The 19,392-nt window shown below is 41.1% G+C and overlaps 3 protein-coding genes across 3 annotated transcripts in view; 2 read left to right on the forward strand and 1 right to left on the reverse strand.

Moving 5' to 3' along the window:
• Positions 1–2,081, forward strand: part of LOC8054608 (ubiquitin) — a 5,960-nt gene extending 3,879 nt beyond the window's left edge. The window contains exons 2-4 of the mRNA XM_021453758.1: positions 583–796; positions 890–956; positions 1,782–2,081. Of these exons, the coding sequence (XP_021309433.1) occupies positions 583–796; positions 890–956; positions 1,782–1,820 (320 nt within the window). The 3' untranslated portion in view covers positions 1,821–2,081. The remainder of the gene's footprint in view (positions 1–582; positions 797–889; positions 957–1,781) is intronic.
• On the forward strand, positions 2,197–4,688 carry LOC8055562 (syntaxin-71). The gene is made up of 8 exons (XM_021453759.1): positions 2,197–3,032; positions 3,123–3,417; positions 3,552–3,637; positions 3,739–3,807; positions 3,897–3,941; positions 4,033–4,095; positions 4,218–4,294; positions 4,389–4,688. Exons 1-8 carry the CDS (start codon positions 2,889–2,891, stop codon positions 4,402–4,404), a joined length of 795 nt encoding a protein of 264 aa, XP_021309434.1. The 5' UTR covers positions 2,197–2,888; the 3' UTR covers positions 4,405–4,688.
• LOC8055563 (probable protein arginine N-methyltransferase 1) lies at positions 4,763–8,868 on the reverse strand. The gene is made up of 9 exons (XM_002462223.2): positions 8,526–8,868; positions 7,461–7,471; positions 7,157–7,312; positions 6,389–6,452; positions 6,150–6,292; positions 5,822–5,909; positions 5,571–5,686; positions 5,340–5,490; positions 4,763–5,250 (listed from the first exon to the last, which is right to left on the reverse strand). Exons 1-9 carry the CDS (start codon positions 8,743–8,745, stop codon positions 5,045–5,047), a joined length of 1,155 nt encoding a protein of 384 aa, XP_002462268.1. The 5' UTR covers positions 8,746–8,868; the 3' UTR covers positions 4,763–5,044.

Raw genomic sequence — 19,392 nt, forward strand, 5'->3', positions numbered from 1 at the left:
CGGACGCGTGTGGCTACCGGCTAGATAGCTCTCCGTTCGTCGCCTCCTTCTCCATCGTCGGTTGCTGCTTGCCGGCTGTTCAGTCCCCAGCCCTCGCCCATGTTTCTTGCTGCGCGCGTTGCTCCCCTGCTCCGGCCGTAGGGTGGCGCGAGCTTCGTTCCTAAAGGCGCTTCCTTTTACCTTCGGTTTTGCTTAGCCGCCCGCCATATGAGCGTTGTTGACTTGTTGTGGTTTGATCAGTGGGAGCATTGTATTCTGAGTGCTAGATTCTTGTAGTGTTGGACGGCCCTGCTCTGAAACAGAGCAGATCGGCCTGGGTGATGCGTAAAAAAGGCACCTTTTTTGGATCCTGGGAGAAGAGGAGAGGGTTTTGATGAGTAGGCTTTCTTCTTGCGTCTCTTGTGATCGAGCTCAATCATGGTTGAATCTGGCAAGCGGCCAGTGTCGGATTTGGCTCCTCTTTGTTCTTCAGCATTAAACCCGATTCGAAAAGGCCCCCATTTCTGATTTCGTTCCTCATCTAATTCCTACTTTTTTTTTATGTTTTTGTCTAACTCTGTTGCGTTTTCTTGTGCTCTGCAGGCATCGCGCCGGACAAGCAGCGGCTCATCTTCGCCGGGAAGCAGCTGGAGGACGAGCGCACCCTGGCGGACTACAACATCCGCAAGGAGTGCACGCTGCACCTGGTGCTCCGCCTCAACGGCGGCGGCAAGGGTGGCTGCTACCCCCCGAAGGTCGACCCCAACCTCCTCCAGCTCGCGCTCAAATACTGCCAGTACAAGATGATCTGCCGCGAGTACGACGAATCCCCTAGCTAGCCATCTCAAATCTTCAGCTGTTAGTTCGATTGTTCTCCATCAGAGTCACTCACCGTGGTGGATGCCTGCAGGTGCTACGCGCGCAATTCCATCAGGGCCAACAACTGCCGCAAGAAGAAGTGCGGTCACTGCAACGAGGTGAAAATGCTTTCATCTTTTTCCCCATGTCATCTGAATGTGTTTGTATGTAAATAGTATCATTTTTCATGTTCATGGATTCGATTATCTTATATATCCATGAAAGCAGTGTCACCCTTTCATGTTCAGTGTTGCTCTTAATGCCATCGTTACTAGAGCTACTAATTACGGGCTTACTGCTACATACTGTTTTAGTTCCATGTTAGTATCACTTATGACTGCTGAGATTATAAGTCAATATGCCTTATTTTCAATGTCGATTGCTGCTCCCCTGAATCATGAACCCTCCCTCCAAGGACAAGCTCTGAAACAAATACGTTCTTTCTGAACTTCAGTCAGCCGTTAACATTGCAGAAATTAAAAGTAGATGTTTTTCTCACTCTTAGATCCCGTATAATATATTTCGAAGAACACGCCTTTTCAGTTGAGATCAAAGAAAAAGCTTGCCTTCTTTTACCTATGTATGACTGTAGCAAATTGTCGTTCAGGATCTTAATCCTGCTTTTATATTAATTTCCATGTTCTTGGCTTTTGTCATCGATCACATTGCTCATGATCTGTTGGTCTTCGTCAGGAGTTCTCATAAGTCGGTTTCACTGTGTTATATCTAGGTTTACTTTGCATCAGTTCAGATATTGATGTAGCTTAGCGGTTCAGATTTGCACTCAGCATAGTAACTGATACTTCCATTCTAGAGCTGTTTTTGCATCAACCTTCCATAAATGTACTAAATGAATCCCAATTGCTGGCCGCTCAAGCATGTGTCCTGAATTTCTCTTCATTTTCACCAGTGATCTCATTTCCAACGTTTTCCCTTTTTTTCAGATGAGGGCAAAGAAGAAGCTGGCTTTCAAACAGGCCTGAAAACACTGTGGGAAAGCGATCAATCCAAGTGTAGTTCATCAGTTGAATCAACAGTCTTTATTAACTCCTTATTACCAGTCTTAGCGTACTTTATAATCTATATAAATCTTGTTTAAGTTCACGCTGGAATACTTATCTGAAGCAGCAGAGCAGTACCATTCCTAAGAAACTACTAGTCAAAAATCCCTGCCTGTTGTTGAACCTTCATTGTTAATTTTCGATGCAAGTGAACATGGGAGCATTAATGTTATTTGGGGTCTAGAATGATTGGTCTCTTGTTTCTTGCTTTTTATTCTTTTTTTCCTTTGCTGCCTGCATTTATGCCTTTTTCTCTTGCTTCAACTTAATTGTTTCTACTGAGCACATTGTGATTATGTTTATGGCTTCTCTCTAGGAGAGATTGTCTCATCATGTCATGCTGATCTCTTGATCATTCATTCATTTGATGACTGATCCGGCCAACGATCTGAGTACAGCTTGAGTCTTGTGCCTATGGTTCATGTACAAGTCGCACAAATATATGCTTCCTGTGAGTTTAATGCAGCTCGTATGCCGCATTGCACAGAAATATTGAGCACTAACAGAATCTCATTTGTCAGTCATCACTATCTCAACCTATCAAAGTTAGTCTTGCTTAGTGTATTTGAGCTGGAGATCGAACCCATGGATTTTCTTTTTGGAGGACCTTGTTTTCGGTGCCGACTTGCTTGTCGCACGAATGGACGAGTGAACGAGCTCCAGCCATGGCGATGCTCGGCTTTTTCTAAAAATGGATCAGGCCAAGGGGATCGGATGAACACGACGCACTGATGATTAACTGAGACCCAGGAGAATCGGGGGCAATCAGCTTAAGTTACCTGCCAACCAGACATCCTTAACCATCGATCATCTTTCAGGCTCTCCAATTCTTGCTCCTCTCCGGCGCATTCGCTGTCCAAACTGACACCACCGCTGCGGCGGCGAGGGGTCCGATCGACGAGCGACAAACGCTTCTGGCCCTTGGCAGTACGTATTTGTACGGCGGTGATCTTCTCGGGGTCCGGGAGGGGAGCTTGGCAGGCGGGCAAGATGAGCATGATCGACGTGCTCACACGGCTGGACGCCATCTGCAAGAAGTACGACCGGTACGACGCCGACAAGCACCGGAACGACGGCGACCCCTTCTCGCGCCTCTACGCTACCGTGGACGCCGAGATCGACGCGGCCATCGAGGTCTCCTTCTCTTCCTCTCTCCCTTGGCTGCCTTTCCGGTGCTGGGCCGCCACTGAAACCATGTCTGGTGTGGTGGGTGACCCCGTTCAGAAATCGGCGAGGGCCGCGAACGAGAAGAACCGGGCGGCCTCGGTGACCCTGAACGCCGACGTGCGGCGGACCAAGGCGCGGCTCCTGGAGGAGGTGGTCAAGCTCCAGAAGATAGCCGCCAAGAAGGTGAAAGGGCTCTCGCCGGAGGAGAAGGCGCTGCGGGCTGATCTGGTGGCCGCGCTGCCCCACAGGATCCACCAGGCCATCCCCGACCCCGATAGCCACGACGGCGGCGCCACACACCAGGGCGCCGGCTGGAATGCTCGGCCAGGGATCAAGTTGGACGATTATTCAGGTTAATTCATCTTTGGCTGATCGTAGTGAACCGACAGCACAATTCATCTTGCGAACTTGGGGGGATTTGGCTGAGTAAACAAGCTCAAAGTCTCAAACTGACATTGCTCATCGTTATTTTGGATCCAAAATCAGCTGAAAGATTAGAAGAGGGGTACTTCCACGCAACTGAGGAGTCGGAGCAGTTCAGGCGAGAGTACGAGATGCGGCGAATCAAGCAGGCAGGTCTTGCTTTCCTTGCCAACTTGTCATCCATACCAACAACTTCTGACCATGAAACATCCATACCAACTTGTCATCAGAATTCAGATGGGATGTGCAGGATGAAGGGCTGGACTTCATCTCTCAAGGTCTAGAAACGCTCAAGAATCTGGCCGAGGACATGAACGAGGTTAGCTCTCTCGTAAATGCAAGCTGCCTTCTAACTTCTTCTCTGGTTCCATTAGGTTACGTTAACGTATTGTCCATGTACCTCTGCAGGAACTGGATAGGCAAGTCCCTCTCATGGATGAGATTGACACCAAGGTTAGCGTCTAGTATCTGCTCAGCACATGTTTGTTATCCTTTCTTACCACAACGTTTGAGGTTAAATGATGTGCATGATTTTTTTGTGCAGGTGGATAAAGCTAATTTAGAAATCAGGAAGACCAATGTCAGACTAAAACAAACTGTCAACCAGGTGGCTTGCTTATTATATTGTGGATGAATTTTTCTATAACTGATATAGTTAACAGAAATTTTTCGCATTTGTGGGGAAATGTTCTTAGTTCTACTGACGAATGTGGGTTTTGTTTTGAGCAGTTTCGATCAACCAGGAACTTCACAATTGATATCATCTTGATCTGCATCATTCTTGGCATTGCAACATACCTCTACAAGTAACATCAGCCTGAATTCAGTTTTTTTTATATTTATTTATCTGTCCCTTCCTCTCAATCTTGATCGATCTGCGTGTTCCACTTTCTGGTGCAGCATTCTCTCCCAATGAATCTTCACAACAAATTAGCATGTGAATGATGCGCTCGGTAAATGTATATTTTCAAACAACTGTATGGTTATGGTAACATCAGCACCTCCGGCGGAGAAATGATGCGCTCGGTAAATGTATTTTCAAGGAATCCCGAGCAGCTTATGTTTTCAAGAACCCTTACCATGTCTCCAGGATAACTTTTTTTTAAGAACCCTTAGCATGTCTCTCCTGTTGTAAAGAAAAGGAACCTCACAATAATGAGGCCAGACGATACAGCACTTTTTGTCTAAGGCTGTCTATAATTTGTATTGCTGTCAGCCTGTCACAAGCATACGTTGTTCAAGCAATTGAAATAATGAGCATATACACACAAAAAGAAAAGGCAAGGATTAGTGGTGGAATGCATAAAACGATAATTTGCAACAGACTTCAAATGCATACAACCACCAACAACCTTGTGGCAATATGACATAAGTTTTGCACTACATCAATCTCATCTCAGCAGGCCAGTTTAATCTACTCCCTACTTTCGCTAGATTCCAAAGAATCTAACTGATGTATAACAATACATGATCATGAAAAAAAGCATCATTTCTGTCAAACAAGATACTCAGTCAAACAAAATTTAATGAGCTTTGAAGCATCTCTTGTTTGTTGGTCACCGCATCTTGTAGAATTGAGTTCTTGATACCTGACACCTATGCCCATCTATGGAGTACTTGAGCTTAATGTCGATATCTCGAGGGTTGTTCTTATTGGGTGTGACTGTCATGCTACCCGTCAGGGTTTCCCCCTGGCAGATAGTTATTACATCCTCGAGGTAAAGAACAGTTTGCTTCCAGTGAGTGGCTTTTGACCTCGGGCCTGCAAGTAATAGTTTGGAAATGAGTTGTGTTAACCAAATTTGCTCCTAAATCACAATACCAGTGGATGGAAGCTAGGAAACAACAAACCTGTTGAGAAGCCCATCAGCTTATGGCATTTGGTGAATGACACGTCGAAGTATGCAACAAGAGCATGAATGTAATCATTCCGCTCCGCAACCAGCTTGAATGGTACAGTAAAGGACGCGTCACCAGGGGTCATTTTGGAGATATCCATTGTCTGAAATACATAGGATTTGAGCTCAAATGTCGTCCAATGAAAAATTAAGGAAGCTATGCATTGGTTAGGGATGCAAATACCTTTAGTAACTGGCAGTTAGTGACAATCTGATTTGCATCCACTGTATCTACCAGTGGCTCCATCATCGCCTGTTTCTTTATGCAGCTCATATCAAATCCATATACATTATTCCAAACTGCAAAAAGGATAACAGAAAACCCAAACAGAACTTCAATACTAAATAAATAACCCAGTCAAAATTGCTGAAACCAAAGCTTTTTTTTATAAAGGCAATAGGACTCAATGTTGATAGAATGATAGGTGAACTTACATTCAATTTTGTCTTCCTTATATTCAGCATCTTCAATCGCAGTAAGACGCAAAGAAGTTTTGTCTGGCAGGACCACACCACCATCAGCCTACATAAAAGTAGCACAACCAAAGCTGACCTCAGAAAGTTCAAATACTTTACACAAAGCACAGAACAACAGGTAAAGATATTCATAAACAAACAAATTGCATTTTTTGTTAAAAAAACATCAATAAGAGCTAGAAAGAGTATATAAACATACAATGAACCAAATATGCACCATATAAGTTGTGAAAAACAGAACCCAAACATTGTATTAAAATTCATAATTTCATAAATAATCACTTACAAGCCATTTATCACGTGCATATAGGACAGTGTTCAACATATTCTCGAACAGGAGAAAATAACCCATCCACTCCGAGATGATGACATCTACTTTTGGGACCGGAAGTTCTATTTCTTCCACTTTCCCTTTTATTACAGTTATGACTGCGAGATTAAAGTAATTGTAAGGATACGTCATTGTCAAATAAGCATTAAAAATGTAGAAACCGAACAGAGTGTAAAATGGTGACAGGAATGTACCATCAGAATATCCATTTGATTTCACAATTTCCTTTGCCATGTCTGCCATCTGGGAACATTCAATCTGTAAAAGTAAGAACAGATCAACATAGATATTATATTAGTATAAAAGTAAAGTATCAGAGTTATTAAAAGCATATTCACAAGATGTCAATATGACAGAAGAACATTGGCTAAGGCTAAGAACAGATCAGCAAAGAAGGATTATAAAGTTAAAAACACATTCACAAGATGCCAAGATGACAGAAAAATGGTGTCTGATAAAAAACTACATACCCGAAACTATATAGAACTTATCATATCGTAAACTGCATGTTGTCAAATGTCAATACAGGATATTGCAAGATTTGTAGACAATGGACATATCCCCCACATATGAAAATGGCCATCCACTTTTTTACGAGAGAGAGAGAGAGAGAACAAACACTGCAGTTTTTGAGGAAATATAAAGGTTCTATCTACATGAGAAACGGTTATTTCAAGGCTTGCAAGCTGATGCAGAATTTAGATTCAATTCTGGGCTTTCCGTCTAAAGTTTATACAAATAGGTTAGATAGCTTCTCTTTCATTTCGGATTCAGATCATAGACAGCTGTGACTTGCATAGTAATTAGGATAAAAGGCTCTAAAAGAAAGTGTGGTGCTATGGCAGGAAATGCTTAACAGTTAAGACTGATATAGAAAAGATGTATCCACTAAAATAGCTTACATATGATTTAAGTCACCATAAAAGCGAAATGAAAACATGAACAAACATGAGCCAACTAACCGCATAGACATGTTTAGCTCCTGCCTTTGCACAGAAAAGTGAAAGAATTCCAGTTCCAGCACCAACATCAAGGACTACTTTGTCCTTGATAAGAAAGCTGTTCTGGAAGATAACATTTTGATATGTCTTTGTCCGAACAACATCTTTTAGCATTTCCTGCAGTCAGTACATGCAAATAATTGGCATCTCCATTGCATAGACATCCTTGCTCTAAATATTTCAAATTAATACAATATCAATTGCTTGTAAAACGTGATAATACTAAGCCACCACATGTAAGGTTTGTTTCATCAGAATCACTTACTTCATGAATACCTGCAAAACAAAGAATATGGGAAACCTGAGTAAATAAGCGTGAGCAGTTGAGTACAAAGTTATACTTATATACTGTATAGAAACAGAATGCAGCAGATAATTTTTTAATGGTAGCATATATGATTACAATGGAAAATTTTAGTGCAAGAGACAGGACATCTGGGCATGTGCTACATGAATCAGGTGATGACAAAATTAAAGTTTCCAGCAATTCAGTTATAATGTTTCTTCATCAGAACAGCACTAAAACAGACTAAAGTACACCAGAGACGAAAAAAGAGGCTAACAGAAGAGTGCACAACACTCCAACAACAACGTCAATACAATTAGTACCACCACTTACATCAATTCAACAGAACAAGAACACATTTTAGCGCCTTTATTTTCCCACCACATTACACTGACCGCCAAACATTTAACTACACATTGGCTGAACAATAGCCACATCAAAGTAAGTAGCCACTGAAGATAAGATTAATTGTCCTACGCCAGTTGTAAACTAGATTGTAGGTAGTAGCTAATGATCACAACTTCAGGAAAGATCAATTTTTCAGCCAAAAAACAACTTCAGTCGAACATTTATCATCTGGTGGAGCAATGAAAAGTCACACACGGTGCAGAAACAACTAAACAACAATCTTTCAGTTCCTCCTCCACGCAGAGACTAATGAAAGCTCTGGTTGATGATCAATCACATCGTTAACACTCAATCTCTATTATATATATACAAAATGATAATAATCTATCAGAAGTACCGACATACAGGCAACACCAATACACAAAAGAAAATCTTTTTGCTGCTTGACAATCAGCACCATCGGAATTCTAAATTCTCCGCTCACACTAATACTGCAAATATGATTAATGCACAAACCAGGCTAAAGCTCTATCCAACGCAAGCACCGAATCCGGGCAGTCAAAGTCAAAGACCAATCCTTTCCCCCACTTACAACTATACGAGAAATTTTGTCACTTCCAAGATCGAAGCTTTAGATACAGAACATCCAAATCTGCGGGGAAATAACGCTAAATCGAACAACGGGGGCGCGCGTACCGAAGTGGGAATAGGAGTCGAAGTAGTAGTCGGCGCTGGTCTTTTCGCTTCCAATCACCTCCGCCGACGCCTGCCCGTCCTCCCCCTCCGCGTCGAGGCTCTCTTCCACCTCCATACCCACCTCTTCCGCCTCTTCCTCGGTGTCGAACCTCAGCCGCGACGCCGTGGCCTCCGCCAGGCCGCCGTTGGCGTCGCGGTTGCTGCCCTTGCGACGATCCATGGGTCTCTGGAGCGCGTCGGCGAGTTCGATGTGGCGCGCCGCAAAGCAGGGGAGGAGGGAAAACTAGGGTTTTGCGAGAGAGAAGGGTTTGGGCAAGAGAGGTTTTATAGCCACGGTGGCGCAAATATCTGCCCGGCAGCTCAAGTCACAGACTCACAGTTGGAGCCGTTGTCCACTTCTATGCATTGGAGACGAGAAGAAAGGCTTTTTTGAGAAGTCGGAGCGAGGAGAGCTATTTTTCCGAGGCCTGCCTAGTTTAAATATTTTTAAGATTTCTCGTTCGAAATTTTTAAATATTTAATATCTACAACTAAAAATTATAAAGTGAACTCATCTACCACATCCATAGTGAAGCCACAACTCCTCTTTTTTAGGCCCTGTTTAGATTGGAGATGAAAATTTTTTGGGTGTCACATCGAATATGTCGGAAGGATGTCGGGAGGAGTTTTTAGATACTAATAAAAAAACAAATTACATAGCTCGTCAGGAAACTGCAAGACAAATCTATTAAGCATAATTAATCTATCATTAGCACATGTGGGTTACTGTAGCACTTAAAGCTAATCATGGAGTAACTAGGCTTAAAAAATTCGTCTCGCGATTTTCAACCCAACTGTGTAATTAGTTTATTTTTTTATATACATTTAATGTTTCATGTATGTGTCCAAAGATTCGATGGGATGGATAAAAAAATTTTGGGTAGGAAACTAAACAGGCCCTTACTATGTCATGATAACTATCCCATCAACTCAGGCCCCACTCACCCATGCATGCAAAATTGTTTTAGCGAATTAAAAAGTCATAACTCTTAAACCGAAGATATAAATTAAATTTCGATTGCACCATTAAATTTCTTATAACAAATTCTTTAAAACAAGATCACACATGGATATATTTAGATAAAATTTTATTAATGAATATTTATCTCTACAACTAAAAATTATGGAGAGGATCCATCCACAACTCTCATTTCTTTGGTGGTCTTTTTTGCTGCGCGATGACACGCTATCCCATCAAACTAGACCCCACTCATCTATACATGCAAAATTGTTTTAACGAATTAAAAAAAGTCATAAACCAAAAATATAAATTAAATTCCGATTGCACCATTAAATTTCTTATAACAAATCCTTCAAAACAAGATCACACATGGATATATTTAGATAAAATTTTATTAATGAATATTTATCTTATAAAGATAAAATATTTTCTTTTATTAAGTAGAGACAATATTTTAGGTTTAACACACAATGTTCTGTCTTTATAAAAAAAATGTTATCGATTTAGAAGAATAGTATTTTAGTTTTAGGTTTATGAAACTGATATTACAATATACATAAAAATACATAAATACATGACATAGATAAAATAATAATAAAATCTAGAGTAAAAAGCATAAGAAAAAAATAAAAACACAAAATGGAGAAAATTTTCAAATAATATTACTTTTCAAATATCGTAAATATATTTATAGAACATTAACATCACTAAATACATCATAGAACATCATTAAATATATTATAAAACATCACATCTATTATAGATTACATGTATACTAAGTGAACACCATAAGAAACATCATAGAACATCACATGTATACTACGTAAACATGACATAACACAACATAGAACTCTAAATATATACTATATAAACATCGCATATATATAGAAAATAAAAATAAAAAATAAAATTACTAAGAAGAAAAATATAAAAACAAACATGATTAACAAATGATAAAAAGTGCATAGAGCAAATAAAATAAATGAATAATTTAAATAAGGATAAAAAGAAGATTAATAGGAATTAAAATATAAAAAAAACCTGAAAAAAAAAAGAAAAATAAATAGAAGCAAGGAAGAAAAATAAAACTAAAACAAAAAAATAAAATAAAAGGTAAAATTAAAACAAGAAAAGAATAAGGAAAGGATAGAAAATAAAAAAATCAAAAAATTAAAACTAAAAAGAAATGAAAAAGAAAGAATATAGACATAAACAATAAAATAACAATGAAGAAACATAGAGTATGTGGATTTTAAAACCCGTAACAACGTACGGGCATTAACCTAGTATAGATAAAATTAATCAATTACATGATTTATTTGTAATTTACAAGAAAAATCTTTTAAATCTAATTAATTTATACTTAGACAATAATTATCGAATACAAAGAAAAGAACTATAGTAAATAAATCCAAAAAATTCATGAATTAAACAAGGCCTTACCTCGGTTCTTGATTTAAAATAGCTCTAGCTGGTATATTATTCATAAAAAATGATTTTTCTTTCTAAAATGTTTGATAAAGCTCCTTTGTTTTTTTGGAGAAGTTAATGTTCAAGCTAGAGTCATGTCAAACAAGTCCAAAATGCAACCTTTTAAAGTATTATTCTCCCTCTCCTTTCAAAATAATTGCATATATAACTTATCGAGAGTTAATCTTTTTTAAAATTTTCATCAAATATTTACATATGTACTGATATTTATGATATGTAATAAGTATCATTACATTAATTATAGAATATAGTTTTATTATTTAAAGTTATAGATATTGATATTATTTTTTTATATAACTAATTAGATTTAAAATAGTTTGACTTCTTGAAAAAAATATGATAATGTTTATATTAGGACCGAGGGAGTAAAAGATTTCATTATGAGGCATATTACATACACAAGGCAGATTGTCCCCATTGAATAGTTTGAAGTGTTCATTGCATGTTATAATTAGGAGAGTATACAATTACTTCGTAGAAATGTAGACTATGGCTAAATGTCATGTCACTTGATTCTATATGTCGAATTTGTAAGTCATTTAATAGTGTTTTCCTCTTATAATAAATCAGCGAATAATACTTTCACCGCTTATCAGCCAAGCGAAACAGGTTGAAAGAGACTAGCTTGCTTGCATGCCTAGCAAATTTGTCAGCTGTCTCTTCTAATATTGATCACAAAGGATTAAACTGGTTGCTTGCATGAGCTATCCCACGGAGGCAGGTTCCACCGGCATCAAGCAGGGGTGCCACCGGAGATGGAGGCCCGCAGGGGAGGGGCGCCAGCGGGAGGAGGCACGCGGCTGGAGTCGGAGCGAGATGCGCTGCAGAGAAGAGAGACGCATTGCGGGAGAGAGGAAGACAACCGAAGAAAAATAGGTAGTCATATTTGTTGGGTCAACAGATGTAGGTAGTGGGAGGGAGAATTTATTGGGCTAACAAAAGTAGATAGTCTAATAGAAAACACGCTGGAGTGTATTTTTTGAATTCACTATATAAAAATAGAATAGATAGTGAGTTTAGGTAATTGTTGAAGATGCTCTAAGAGCGAGGCTATCCAATTTTTCATAATTTGGCCTTTTTTTAAAAAATATACATTTGGCCTCCTAGAAAATTTAGATCGAGTTATGGACCCTAGGGGTGGGCGCTAAGCAACCTGGCTCCGAGGACAGACGTCTCGGCGCCACAGATCTCGACGCCGAGCTCGGAGCCACAGATCTTGACGCTGAGCTCGGAGCCACAGATCTGGGCGCTGAGCTAATAAACTTAAAACCGTCCGTTCCCTTTTCCCTCTCTGTCTCCAGGTCCTAGCTGCCACCGAGACCGGGAACCGTGGCCGCCGGCACCCACAACGTCGCGGCCGCCTTACTGACTTCCTCCACCGGCGGCCAGAGACTCAGCTTGAGGCGGTGGGCACCCTTGCTCACGCGTGGGTCTGCTCTGTGACGCTCCCGTCCCTGAGGGCGTTGGGGCCCCCGGCGGTGAGGCCGGCCTTTGGCCGGGGCCTGTGGCTTTGGGCTTCGGCAGCGGGGGCGGCCTGCGCCTCTCCCCGGCGTCCCCGTCGGCCGTTGATCCGGCGGCTCCGCGCGCTCGGCCACCTCCCCAGTTGGATCGGCTGCGTGCTCGGCCACCTGCTCAGGTAATTTTTGTTTAATAGTTTACTTTGTTTAGATCTAGATAATATATGTAATATTGTTTGCTAATTTAGTTGTATAGCTGATTTAGTTGACTTGGATTTTTTGGATGACTAAATTTATGTTTGTATTTGTGGATGCTCCTGAAACAAGGGAAACTCTTGCAGAATTTTTCCGTAAAATATTCTTTGTACATTAATTGCATCTGAGAGTATCCATGACAAAAAATTAGTGCACGAGAGAGTGCACCCACAGCATGTAGCCTTTTTAGTGACCTATCATGTCATATGTACAGTGCACCCATAGCATGTAGTCTTTTCAGTGACCTATCATGTCATCGGCGAGTGGGGTTTTCATGTAGCCTTTTCAGTGACTGATCATGTCTTGGGCGAGTAGGGTTTTCAATACTCGAATCTAGGGTCTCCAGTGTCCTATGACATAGACTTGTCATCAACTTTTATGCCACCATACAATGCCTACTAAATCTCAGGCTGCCTATATATACGCAGAGGTGGAAGTGTTGCTACTCAACTCACACAAGAAGTTGTTAGGTTGAAGTAGAAATGTCGGGAGGGTCGTCTAGAGGAAAGGGGAAGGGGAAAGCAGGGACGAAGGGAACGCCCTTTTTGTGGGAGGGTTCTCTTGGTCCTGAAGACTTTAAGGAGGCACTTTATGATAGGTTCACCTTAAAGAGCAAATATGATTTCACCAAAGAGGCACCACTAAGAGGATATGATGATCGAAAGAAGAGTGGCCAAAATACATGCATGGTGAGGATTGCTTAGTGCAAATGTAAACAGAGGGGATGGATGGAGGCCGTCGTTTCTTCAAATGCCCACGAGCATGGGTAATTGATTTTACTATTTGTTGCTTCAAGGGTTACTGTTTTGTACTGCATACTTATAGGACATACTTATTGCAGTCTTCCTTGTCCAAAGAAAACTGTGGGTTCACTAGGTGGGTTGATCCTAGACCTATTCATCCGCATGCGGAGTACATCTACTACCTGCAGGACTGTATCTTTGATTTAGAAAGAGAAGTTAGCAGCGGTTACAAGGACGACGAAGACGAAGAAAACAACAATGGTGCCGGTTCACAAAGACGCACTGTGCAATGATCCATACTGCACCTGCCCTAATCACAAGAACAAGGCCCTCCTCCACCACCACCGCCCCCACCACCACCAACAATGGGTGCATACTTTGGAGAAGGTGCAACACAATTTGCTATGTGGCCACACTACTAGCTCAAAATGAACTCGTTCACACGCCACATCCATATGTTTGTTGTTTGGTTAAATTACCTAAGGCATGTGTTGGTATTTCTTAGCGATGCAGCCAATTATCCGCAAGCGCACAGAAGTACCGTTGTAGCACTTCACCCGGTGGTATTCAGGGTATCGAGATTTCACAAGGAACGGAGGTGTTTTGAGACTTAAACTAAGTGTACCCTAGAGTAAAGTGAGAGGGATGACTTAGGTAGTGAGGTTCTCCTAATGGTAGAAGTTTTGTGCAAGGCAACGTGCTTTTCTAATCTTACTTCGGGCACTGGAGCGTACCTGGTCTGCCAGGTAATACCGGCGTGTAGCTCTACGCCGTATCCGGACGTGGGGGAAACTAAGGACAAACAGGGCTGTCACCACCTGCGGCTGACCCCTCAACCGTGGGATACGAGGCAAACGAGGGTAACCTCTAACCTAGACACCACGTCTACGTTATTAGCTACTACTCTAGCGTTGCGTAGGTCCTCCCGCCAGCAAGCAAGAGTCCCTCTACTAGAGTATCTACCGAGAGATAGACAACAAACCCGCAAGATTATAAGAACACGATAACAATTACTCAATAACTTATTAGAACAAAAGAATAATACAACCTTTTCTTACCCCAATATGGTATTCCAGGTTATAGAGGTACAGCTCGGGAAGCGGGCAGCACTTCGGCCCTTCCGCCCAGTGCAACTAGGGGAACGGACCGGGTGCTTGCTACTTCTCTTACTCTACACTCTAACTCACTCTCCTATTCTATTCCTAACTAGAGGCTAAGGATATGAGTGGAAGCTCCGCCTCTCTACTACTACTCTTGTATCTCTCTTTATTCTTGTGGACTTGAAGCTTGAATGATGATTGAGAGGCCCTCTCCCCCTCCTTATATATGTGTGGAAGGTCGGTTTGGGAGGGGGTAAACTGCAAAATGCAGTCGGGAACCGCGCTAGGGCTTCGCATGCACCGCCTCTGCAAAAGGCGGTGGGGAGCTGGGCCAGGCCGGGGTCGGCCGCCAGGCCCAAAGCCCAGACGATGCTCCTCGGCCTTCTGAGTTTGAATCCAATTGCATTTCGATGCACTTCTGTATTTGAATTAAATGTGCCTTCAATTCTTTGATTTTGGCGGCTCAAACCCTAGTGTCCAGCATACACATGTGTTCACCAAAACTGTGGAATTTGGTTAGCATAAAAGCCCTATTTCTAATGTTTGGTGATATTTTATAGAGTTTGTATGCATGTTGGCGGTATAAAAAATATATTTTAAGAAATGCCAACAAACTCCCCCACACTTAGCCCTTTGCTCGTCCTCGAGTAAAGCTTATGTTTTTGGGCTAAGATGGTTCCACTTCTCCTGATAATGAACCTGCATACAAACTATTCCAGGCCTCACCTGAACTTATGAGCATTCAGAGTGTCTACCAAAACATCTCGAGTAATTGAAAAATGGAACAGTTAGGATTCAAATCTTCTTACTCAACTTTGCTCAAAACTTGGGTTTTTACCTTTTTGAATAAAAATAGTCTTGCTCTTCAGATGATACTCTCAAATCACTCGAGAATGTTTCTGGTTCCTTACCAAGGTAAAAGTACCTCTTGATTTGTCCTACCTCTATAAGCTGTATTTGGAGTTTTGGGTATGGACCAAGGAGAATGCATACTTACCTTGTATGTATTGTCGAGTCAAATCTCGGATCCAAGAAGAGAAGTATCATACCCTTAGATCAAGATGTGCAAGTGTGTGGTATATGGTATAAACAACTCCGTTGGTTGATATGATCTCATCAAGTATTTCTAGACATGGCTATCATAACTCTTTTATTTTCTTGTGAGCCTTCATGTGCTCATCTTTTTTTTGTATACTTAGGACCTTCATGTGTCCTATTTTTTTCAGGTGGGTATTTTTATACCCCTAATTCTACGGCGGGCACTTGCGCATTTTTTTTTCTTCTCTTTTTTTTTTATATATATTTTTTTGCATAGCCCATGTCTTTATCTAAGATGCACTAGAGAGATCATTCTTTAAAACATGGAGTGTTTGTATGGTGGACATGTAAGGCATGTTTTTGCGCACTCCTAGTGTAGAAACAGCATATATATGTATCTGGAGTGTACGTGATCTTGATCTTGAGAGCATGATAAATCTCTTAACAAGGGTCAACAAGACTTGACACAACTCAAAACAAATAAGCAGCTATTTGTAGAATTTTTATCAAGAGTAATATATTTGGCCTTGGTAGGTAATTATCTATCATCGAAGAGCAGACTTTTTGCAATTCTAATTTTATCAAATAAATCCCCAAGTTCATTGCATAAGTGAGCAAGTTTCAAATCATCCTACTATATCGCAAATCTCAATTACTTAGAAGCAATAGGGTCCTTATAAAAAGTTGCTCATAAATGGTAGGCTTTTGGCAAGGAATAAAGAGTATGCATGTTTAATTTCAAAGGCAGAAAGGAAATGGAGTATTCATTTATTTTTTTTATCTTTTTATTTTATTAGCAATATTTTTATCATATAAATCAGATTTAAATTGTCATAGGAGGAATAAAAATAATTCTGAAATTTTTTCTATGTAAGATTACCTTGATGGCGATTCCTCCCCCACACTTGTTTTTATACCTGTTCTTTGATTTTTCTCAAGTAGACAAAAATAATATAAAAACAAGTGGAGACAAAAAAATTCGAACAAAGGACTTCTTTATTATTCAATATAAGCTGAGACATTGATTACAAAGTAAATGAAAGAAATCTGAATAAAAGGGAAAATAAATTACTCGGCTAACCAAAATTAAACTAGATGCGGTTTGTGTCTAGAACATGCTCTACACCCGCAGCCCGAGCCACCTTGACAAGCCGGTTAGTTAGACTGAATTGTACAGCGGCTAAGTCGTCCTTAAGCTCTATATATTTTAGGCGGGTGTTAGCTAGTTCGCCTTTAAGCTCTTCCACTACACCACGTAGTGACCGCACAGAAGTCCTAAGCGCGGCGATAGTGCGCGCGCTTTCCCGCTTCGACTCATTATCTGAATCGCTAAGAAATCCGTGTGGCTACCCCCTAAGGATGAGATTTTCGTGCTTGCGTTTTGGGACGCGAGGGGCAGCAGAAGGCAGATTAGAGTCACTTGGCAGCCGGTTTGATCGCCCCTCTGTAGCGGGGTTTGCGCGTTTGATACGTAAGGGGGCGGACGAGGTGGTTTGTGAAGATGTAAACTTGGAAAGCACTGATGGCTATGGCTTAGAGAGGGGTTAGGGGGTGTTTAAATAGGAAGAAGGCCCTCCCTGGCGAGATCACGAGCGACAAATTTGAATTTGCATACAGATAAGGATAGGGATAACGAAGAGATGGACGCTGGAAAAGATCGGGCCGCAGACGTGTCAGGCCAGGGGCGGCCTACCCCTGGGCACGTCCGTTGGCCCTGAATTTTGGCGTGCGCGCTCGTCCCACTTTTCAAATTTTGAATCTGCCCTGCGTTTTGCTACGCTTTCTAGATATTTTTTTAGAGAAACATTGAAAGGTAAAAGCTAAAAACTAAAGATCCTTTTTAGAAATCATATTTTTATTTTTGGTAATTCAAAACTAAGCAGAATTAATTGAAATATTTTATTTATATTATTATTATTATTATTATATTTTTTTTTACAATTTAAACCCAATTAATCAAATGTATTGTTTCAATTTCCTTTTCAAAATTGGGTTCAGAAAAACTTTTAAGCGTTGACCATTTACCTTAGTGATATTACCTTCGTCATCTGCTATGGTGATCGCGCCATGCTCGGAGGTCTCGATGACGGTGTATGGTCCTTTCCACTTACTCCGAAGTTTTCCTGCACCGAAAAGTCGTACCCTGGAGTTGAAGAGTAGAATGCGATCGCCTTTTCTAAATTCTTTGAGTTTGATTCGGTGATCGTGCCATTTCTTTGTTCTTTCCTTGTATATCTTGGCACTGTGGTAAGCTTTTTCTCGCCATTCTTCAAGCTTTCGCCTGGTGGTACGTAATCCGTGACCATGTAGTTGACGATGGTGGCGTGCCTCGGGTTCAGGTCAGTCACTCTTAACAGCATGTCGTCGCGCATGAAGACATTAATGGGTAGTTCCTGCATGTTAGTGACTTGCATACGCGAAAGATGGTCTGCCACAGTATTTTGTATACCCTTTTTATCTTTTATTTCTAAATCAAATTCTTGTAACAGCAAGATCCATCTTATGAGGCGAGGTTTTGCATCTCTCTTAGTGAGCAGGTATTTTAGAGCAGCATGATCAGTATAAACAATTATTTTTGCTCCCACTAAATAAGATCTGAATTTATCAATAGAGAAAACTACGGCAAGGAGCTCTTTTTCTGTGGTAGCATAATTTAACTGAGCTCCTGTCATAGTTTTGCTAGCATAAGCAATTGCATGATGCTGTTTATCTTTTGTTTGACCTAAGACTGCCCCGACAGCAAAGTCACTAGCATCACACATTATCTCAAACGGTAGCGACCAATCCGGGGGTTGGATGATTGGTGCTGAGATGAGTGCCTTCTTTAAAGTATGAAAGGCAGTGAGACACTCATCGGTGAACTCAAAAGGGTGTTTCTTTGGCTAAAAGATTTGTAAGAGGCCTTGCAATTTGTGAAAAGTTTTTTATAAACCTTCTATAGAAACCAGCGTGGCCTAAGGAACTTCGGATCCCTTTTACGTTCACTGGAGGAGGTAGACCCTCTATTACTTCAATTTTGGCCTTGTCTACCTCGATTCCCCTCTCGGAAACTAGGTGTCCGAGAATGATGCCTTCTCTGACCATGAAATGGCACTTTTCCCAATTAAGTACCAGGTCTTTATCACGGCATCTTTGCAACACTTTGTCTAAGTTTTCTAGACAATGATCAAAAGTTTTTCTATAGACTGAAAAATCGTCCATGAAAACTTCCATAATTTCCTCGATCATGTCAGAAAAGATAGACATCATGCACCTTTGAAAGGAGGCGGGTGCATTGCATAGTCCGAAGAACATGCGTCTATAAGCAAACGTTCCATATGGGCATGTGAACGTGGTTTTGCTTTGATCATCGGAGTGGATAGGGATCTGATGATAACCCGAATACCCATCAAGAAAACAAAAGAAAGAATGTTTCGCCAGCCGCTCTAACATTTCGCCAATGAAGGGCAGTGGGAAATGATCTTTCTTTGTTGCCTTGTTAAGTTTTCGATAATCGATACACATTCTCCACCCTGTCTGTGGTCGTTGGTGGATTAACTCATCTTTATCGTTTTTAACGACCGTCATGCCTCCCTTCTTTGGAACCACTTGGACGGGACTGACCCTGTCACTGTGTGGTACGGGATAAATAATCCCAGCATGAAAAAGTTTGAGAACTTCCTTCTTCACGACTTCACGCATCGCGTTGTTCAGCCTACGTTGGGATTCACGAGGAGGTGTAAGCTCGGGGTCCGTAGGTATGCGATGTGTGCAGAGTGTTGGGCTTATTCCCTTGAGGTCTTG

The sequence above is a fragment of the Sorghum bicolor genome, chromosome 2, assembly GCF_000003195.3.
Source record: "Sorghum bicolor cultivar BTx623 chromosome 2, Sorghum_bicolor_NCBIv3, whole genome shotgun sequence".
Lineage (NCBI taxonomy): Eukaryota > Viridiplantae > Streptophyta > Magnoliopsida > Poales > Poaceae > Sorghum > Sorghum bicolor.